The sequence below is a fragment of the Nerophis lumbriciformis genome, linkage group LG35 (assembly GCF_033978685.3).
Source record: "Nerophis lumbriciformis linkage group LG35, RoL_Nlum_v2.1, whole genome shotgun sequence".
Taxonomy (NCBI): domain Eukaryota; kingdom Metazoa; phylum Chordata; class Actinopteri; order Syngnathiformes; family Syngnathidae; genus Nerophis; species Nerophis lumbriciformis.
In genome coordinates, this window is record NC_084582.2 from 4,071,656 (window position 1) to 4,080,000 (window position 8,345).

The 8,345-nt window shown below is 41.6% G+C and overlaps 1 protein-coding gene across 1 annotated transcript in view; it reads left to right on the forward strand.

Moving 5' to 3' along the window:
* The first annotated feature begins 1,630 nt into the window (after window positions 1-1,630).
* Window positions 1,631-8,345, forward strand: part of LOC133575232 (regulator of cell cycle RGCC) — a 24,325-nt gene continuing 17,610 nt past the window's right edge. The window contains exon 1 of the mRNA XM_061927814.2: window positions 1,631-1,721. Within this exon, the coding sequence (XP_061783798.1) occupies window positions 1,700-1,721 (22 nt within the window). The 5' untranslated portion in view covers window positions 1,631-1,699. The remainder of the gene's footprint in view (window positions 1,722-8,345) is intronic.

Genomic DNA, 8,345 nt, shown 5'->3' on the forward strand with positions numbered 1-8,345 from the left:
GGGCCTCGGTCCCGGACCCCGGCGAGGCGTCCCTTCTCCGCTCCGTAAAAGTGTCCATCTCTTTTCTTTTTTTTTTCTGTTGTGGCATATGCTGCAGGTGCCTGCTCGTTTTTCGTATGTGGGTAACAACATTTAACTATGTATATATATTTCCCAATTGGTTTAACTGCCACCCGCCTGAATCTATTTAAAATCAAATTTTTTTTTATTTCAACCGCCTGACCCGACCCGACCCGCGGATAAAATCTAATTTTTTTAAATTTCATCCGCCTGATCCGCGGATAATCCGCGGACTCCGCGGTTGTGCCCGCAAACCGCGCATCTCTAATACATACATACATTAAAAGTTTACATACACGAGTAAAAAACATAATGTCATGACTGTCTTGAGTTTCCAATAATTTCTACAACTCTTATTTTTTTTGTGATAGAGTGATTGGAGCACATACTTGTTGGTCACAAAAAACATTCATGAAGTTTGGTTCTTTTATGAATTTATTATGGGTCTACTGAAAATGTGACCAAATGTGCTGGGTCAAAAGTATACATACAGCAATGTTAATATTTGCTTACATGTCCCTTTGGCAAGTTTCACTGCAATAAGGCGCTTTTGGTAGCCATCCACAAGCTTCTGGTTGAATTTTTGACCACTCCTCTTGACAAAATTTGTTGGTTTTCTGACATGGACTTGTTTCTTCAGCATTGTCCACGCGTTTAAGTCAGGACTTTGGGAAGGCCATCCTAAAACCTTAATTCTAGCCTGATATAGCCATTCCTTTACCACTTTTGACATGTGATTGGGGTCATTGTCCTGTTAGAACACCCAACTGCGCCCAAGACCCAACCTCCGGGCTGATGGTTTTAGGTTGTCCTGAAGAATTTGGAGGTAATCCTCCTTTTTCCTTGTCCCATTTACTCTCTGTAAAGCACCAGTTCCATTGGCAGCAAAACAGGCCCAGAGCATAATAATACCACCACCATGCTTGACGGTAGACCTGGTGTTGATATGATTAAAGGCCTCACCTTTTCTCCTCCAAACATATTGCTGGGTATTGTGGCCAAACAGCTCAATTTTTGTTTCATCTGACCACAGAACTTTCCTCCAGAAGGTCTTATCTTTTGTCCACGTGATGGCCTAAGTTTAGTCGTGGTATTTAGATCTTAGTCGATCAGGCCCTATGCGTTTGTAATAGTAAATATGTCAGACTTTTTTTTTTTTTTTATCGGTTTCTTGCAGACGACTGCAGGTTTGTAAACCTAAATTGAGTTTACAGTCCAGCTTAAATTATTTTCACTGCAAGTTTAGATAAGTTGTTTGCTTGATAGGCATTTTTTTTTTTTTGTCAACCCCCTTCCAAAGATTATGGTTGCCCATAAAACTGTTTCAAGATGTGAAATAAATGTATGCTTATGATTAAAATTCCGGTAAATGTTCTGGATACTTAAATATCCTCCGTAATGACTTCACAAGGAAGGAAAAAGCTCCAAGCGTCAACCTAAGTTGCATAATTTCCTGTATTTGCTTTTCCACCTATTTCTTTCCTGCTCAGAGTAAATGTGAAGTTTTCTTGCAACGTGACTCCTCCTCCTCTTCCTCCTCCTCGCTAGGCTTTATAAGACAGACGGCCGCTGTCAGCCGAGAGAACCGCCTTCAACCCGAGCAGCCTGCTCTTTATTTCTTCTCCACAATTGTGCCTCCATGACCTCAGGAGTGACTGCAGGTGAGTCCGGCATCTACAGTATATGAGTCATTAGTTTCCAAGTAGTGCACTGATGACCATAAGAAACAGCAGCTACCAGTAAAAGTGCTTTTAGAGTGACTATTAGTGTTGTAACGATACCAATATTTTGGTACCTAAACCGGTACCGGTACTAAAATTATTACGATACTTTTCGGTACTTTTCTAAATAAAGGGGACCACAAAAAAATTGCATTATTGGCTTTATTTTAACAAAAAAATATTTAGGGTACATTAAACATATGTTTTTTATTGCATAACTTGTCTTTTAGTAGTAAGTAAACAAACAAAGGCTCCTAATTTAGTCTGCTGACATATGCAGTAACATATTGTGTCATTTATCAATCTATTTTGTCAAAATTATAAAGGACAAGCTGTAAAAAAAAACATTATTAATCCACTTGTTCATTTACTGTTAATATCAGTTTTTTTTTCTTCTATTATTTTGTCAACATTATTAGGGACAAGTGGTAGAAAATGAATTATTAATCTACTTGTTCATTTACTGTTAATATCTGCTTACTTTCTCTTTTAACATGTTCTATCTACTCTTCTGTTAAAATGTAATAATCACTTATTCTTCCGTTGTTGGACACTTTACATTAGTTTTGGATCATACCACAAATTTAGGCATCAATTTGATACCAAGTCGTTACAGGATCATACATTAGTCATATTCAAAGACATATTTCCTGAGTTTATAAACATCCATCCATCCATCCATCTTCTTCCGCTTATCCGAGGTCGGGTCGCGGGGGCAGCAACCTAAGCAGGGAAGCCCAGACTTCCCTCTCCCCAGCCACTTCGTCCAGCTCTTCCTGTGGGACCCCGAGGCGTTCCCAGGCCAGCCGGGAGACATAGTCTTCCCAACGTGTCCTGGGTCTTCCCCGCGGCCTCCTACCGGTCGGACGTGCCCTAAACACTTCCCTAGGGAGGCGTTCGGGTGGCATCCTGACCAGATGCCCGAACCACCTCATCTGGCTCCTCTCGATGTGGAGGAGCAGCGGCTTTACTTTGAGGTCCCCCCGGATGGCAGAGCTTCTCACCCTATCTCTAAGGGAGAGCCCCGCCACCCGGCGGAGGAAACTCATTTCGGCCGCTTGTACCCGTGATCTTGTCCTTTCGGTCATAACCCAAAGCTCATGACCATAGGTGAGGATGGGAACGTAGATCGACCGGTAAATCGAGAGCTTTGCCTTCCGGCTCAGCTCCTTCTTCACCACAACGGATCGATACAGCGTCCGCATTACTGAAGACGCCGCACCGATCCGCCTGTCGATCTCACGATCCACTCTTCCCTCACTCGTGAACAAGACTCCGAGGTACTTGAACTCCTCCACTTGGGGCAAGATCTCCTCCCCAACCCGGAGATGGCACTCCACCCTTTTCCGGGCGAGAACCATGGACTCGGACTTGGAGGTGCTGATTCTCATCCCAGTCGCTTCACACTCGGCTGCGAACCGATCCAGTGAGAGCTGAAGATCCTGGCCAGATGAAGCCATCAGGACCACATCATCTGCAAAAAGCAGAGACCTAATCCTGCAGCCACCAAACCAGATCCCCTCAACGCCTTGACTGCGCCTAGAAATTCTGTCCATAAAAATTATGAACAGAATCGGTGACAAAGGGCAGCCTTGGTGGAGTCCAACCCTCACTGGAAAAGTGTCCGACTTACTGCCGGCAATGCGGACCAAGCTCTGGCACTGAGCATACAGGGAGCGGACCGCCACAATCAGACAGTCCGTTACCCCATACTCTCTGAGCACTCCCCACAGGACCTCCCGAGGGACACGGTCGAATGCCTTCTCCAAGTCCACAAAACACGTGTAGACTGGTTGGGCAAACTCCCATGCACCCTCAAGGACCCTGCCGAGAGTATAGAGCTGGTCGAGTTTACAAACATAATATACATTTTTTTTAAAACAAAGGAAGATGTTGTGATGCCAAAAAATAGCGATGTAATCATAGTAGTATCGACTCGATACGCTCCTGTACTTGATATCATTACAGTGGCTTCTACCATGAATTGATTAATGTGGACCCCGACTTAAACAAGTTGAAAAACTTATTCGGGTGTTACCATTTAATGGTCAATTGTACGGAATATGTACTGTACTGTGCAATCTACTAATAAAAGTTTCAATCAATCAGTCAGTTGATATTAGGTGTAAATCCACCAATGGCGTTTGTTTACATTTTGATGCCAGTGAGCTACGGTGTGTAGTGAAGCATGTTTAGCTATTCCTCGTCCTGCAGGGATGATACTGGTAAGAAACTTACTTTATTTGTCGCCATGGAGACCAGGATTAGTGATTTAGAAGTAGCTAAAACACTGAGGAAGGATGTCCGCTCGCTAGCTAGCTAGCCATGTCTTAAAGCACCTCTTCCTGAGGGCGTTTCAGTGTTATAACTTCACCTTTATCGTTAGTTTTTAAGCCAAAATGCGTCCGTTCTCCCTTTTCTGTCTACACACTGTGTCTGCTTGTAAGTACTCCGTGATTGTGCGCTGCCGAACATGCTCATCGGCTGGTGGTATAGTATCGAAAATGATTCATTAGTATCGCGGTACTATACTAATACCGATATACCGTACAACCCTAGCGGCTATGAATTAAAATCTGTTTTTTTAAAAACAAAAATAAAACCTAATTCCTCCCCTGTCACATTATATTTAAACGCTGCTGCACCTTGTAATTTTTCATATCCAGATATTACCATTCTATGCCTGATAGCCACAGTTCTTCAACAAGTGCTGCGTTTTTCCCCAATATTTACTCTTATATATAATGCACTTATCGTTGTCTCAAAGGCCGCCACAGTGTTTTATAGATATTGCAAAAAAAAAAAAAATCACTTTTTACTGCAGGCCGAAGCTTAAAGTTCAGATTTAGTTAATTGTATTGATTTCGTCACAATCATACCTTGCAGTTTGGTAGTTTTACCACCGCTAAGAGGTTTTATTTCTTACTTGCTGTTTATTCTTAAACCTCTAAAATTTTATTTCAGGACATCGGTTTTGCACAGTAATAATAATAATAATAATAATAATAATGAATTACATTTGTAACGCACTTTACATTTGTTAAAATCTCAAAGTGCTACAAAATATTAAAAAATATAATTTTTTTTTTAAATAAATACCGTATTTTCCGCACTATTAGCCGCACCTAAAAACCACAAATTTACTCAAAAGCTGACAGTGCGGCTTTTAACCCGGTGCGCTTTATATATGGATTAATATTAAGATTCATTTTCATGAAGTATCGGTCTCGCAACTACGGTAAACAGCCGCCATCTTTTTTCCCCGTAGAAGAGGAAGTGCTTCTTCTTCTACGCAAGCAACCGCCAAGGTAAGCACCCGCCCCCATAGAACAGGAAGCGCTTCTTCTTCTACTGTAAGCAACCACCCGCCCGCGTAGAAGAAGAAAAAGCGCGCGGATATACCGTACGTTTCATTTCCTTTGTGTGTTTACATCTGTAAAGACCACAAAATGGCTCCTACTAAGCGACAGGGATCCGGTTCATGAAAAGACGCAATCTCTCCATCCGCACACGGATTACTATTTCACAGCAACTGCCTAAAGACTTTCAAGAAAAGCTGGCTACTTTCCGTGCATATTGTAAAAACAAGATAGCTGAAAAAAAGATCCGGCCAGAGAACATTATCAACATGGACGAGGTTCCACTGACTTTTGATATTCCTGTGAACCGCACTGTGGATACAACGGGAGCACGTACGGTGAATATTCGCACCACAGGGAATGAGAAGTCATCCTTCACTGTGGTTCTAGCTTGCCATGCTAATGGCCAGAAACTTCCACCCATGGTGATATTCAAAAGGAAGACCTTGCCAAAAGAGACCTTTCCAGCCGGCGTCATCATAAAAGCTAACTCGAAGGGATGGATGAAGAAAAGATGAGCGAGTGGTTAAGGTAAGTTTAAGTTTACGCGAAGAGGCCGGGTGGCTTTTTTCACGCAGCTCCGTCCATGTTGATATACGACTCCATGCGCGCCCACATCACGCTGGTTTTAATATATTATTAAAGTTTGACTGACCTATCTGACTGTTTTTTTGACATTCCTTTAGCGCAGTTAGATGCGGCTTACAACACGGGGCGGCTTATAGGTGGACAAAGTTTTGAAATATGCCGTTCATTGAAGGCGCGGCTTATAACCCAGGGCGCCTTATGGTGCGGAAAATACGGTAGTCAGAATATATAATAGAAAATTAACAGTGACTCTCAAACTATGGCTCCAGGTTGGCCAAAGAATCACTTGATTATATTTTATTTCCTATATCTCATCATCATCATCGGCGGTCGCTCGAACGAGTATGACGATCCTCCTGGTAGGGGTGTATCCCTTTATGGAGGATGCCTGTGCGTGACTTTGTTTTACGTGGGGAGACTGGTGCGCAGACAGTCACCACACGATCCTTGACAGATCCGGGTCAGGATCCAGTGGCCTGGAGTCCAAGACGACTGGGGGACCCTTTTCTGCTGCAGCCTTCTTCCGCCATCGCAGCCGTTGTGCACTGCAAAAAGTCAGTGTTCAAAAACAAAGAAAAATAATACAAAAATTAGGGGTATTTTATTTGAACTAAGCAAAATTATCGGCCAATAGAACAAGAAAATTCGGCTTGTCAAGACTTTCCAAAACAAGTAAAATTAGCTAACCTCAATGAACCCAAAAATACCTTAAAATAAGTATATTCTCACTAAGTGCACTTTTCTTGGTAGAAAAAAAAGAGACCTTTTTGCTCAATATGTTGGAAAATATTCTTAAAATAAGTAAATGCTAGTGCCATTATCTTGACATAATGATGTACGCTTGGCATCATGATTTTTTTTCATGCTTGAAGTAAGAAATTATTACTTTAAAAAAGTAGTTTTATACTTGTGAGTGTTGATGACACAGCTTTGCAACACTTGATATTCTAGTTCCAAGCATGTTTTACTCAATATAGGTCATCAAATCTCAGCAACAAGCTGTAATATCTTACTGAGATCATTTCGGACCAAAACCCTTAAAACAAGTAAAACACCGGAACATAAAATCTGCCTTAGTGAGAAGAATTATCTTATCAGACAGAAAATAAGCAAATATCACCCTTATTTGAGATATTTCATCTTACTTAGATTTCAGTTTTTGCAGTGTGGTAGTTCTTAAATCTACTGTCTTCCGCCTGCTCCGCCGTTGAGGTCTTCACCGTATCCCTGGCTAGGGGGCAGTCAGGTACTAGGCCTTTGCCAAGGGCCACCTGGAGTAACAGTAGTAAAGCGGTTAACCTCGTAGTGCCCCAAGACCCCATAGAGGAGTCTCCACTGCCGGATGCACTTTAACGTCATGCCCAGGATACCTACAGGTAAAAGCCAGTAAATTAGAATATTTTGAAAAACTTGATTTATTTCAGTAATTGCATTCAAAAGGTGTAACTTGTACATTATATTTATTCATTGCACACAGACTGATGCATTCAAATGTTTATTTCATTTAATTTTGATGATTTGAAGTGGCAACAAATGAAAATCCAAAATTCCGTGTGTCACAAAATTAGAATATTACTTAAGGCTAATACAAAAAAGGGATTTTTTAGAAATGTTGGCCAACTGAAAGGTATGAAAATGAAAAATATGAGCATGTACAATACTCAATACTTGGTTGGAGCTCCTTTTGCCTCAATTACTGCGTTAATGCGGCGTGGCATGGAGTCGATGAGTTTCTGGCACTGCTCAGGTGTTATGAGAGCCCAGGTTGCTCTGATAGTGGCCTTCAACTCTTCTGCGTTTTTGGGTCTGGCATTCTGCATCTTCCTTTTCACAATACCCCACAGATTTTCTATGGGGCTAAGGTCAGGGGAGTTGGCGGGCCAATTTAGAACAGAAATACCATGGTCCGTAAACCAGGCACGGGTAGATTTTGCGCTGTGTGCAGGCGCCAAGTCCTGTTGGAACTTGAAATCTCCATCTCCATAGAGCAGGTCAGCAGCAGGAAGCATGAAGTGCTCTAAAACTTGCTGGTAGACGGCTGCGTTGACCCTGGATCTCAGGAAACAGAGTGGACCGACACCAGCAGATGACATGGCACCCCAAACCATCACTCAACCATGCAAATTTTGCATTTCCTTTGGAAATCGAGGTCCCAGAGTCTGGAGGAAGACAGAAGAGGCACAGGATCCACGTTGCCTGAAGTCTAGTGTAAAGTTTCCACCATCAGTGATGGTTTGGGGTGCCATGTCATCTGCTGGTGTCGGTCCACTCTGTTTCCTGAGATCCAGGGTCAACGCAGCCGTCTACCAGCAAGTTTTAGAGCACTTCATGCTTCCTGCTGCTGACCTGCTCTAGAGACACGTTGTATTATTATGTTTATCTTACCTAAAAATAAATATATTTATTAATTACAAAAAAAACTAAATACATTTTTACTATATTTTGCTAAAAACATCAAAATTAATTGTGTTTTTATTTGTATTTTTTCTGACTCCTTATTACATCCAGACATAGAATTATACAATAAAATAAACATATATGAAATAATTAATTTTAAATGATCATAATAATTCATTTAAAATGACCATATTTAATTATTAAAATAATTGCTTGTTTA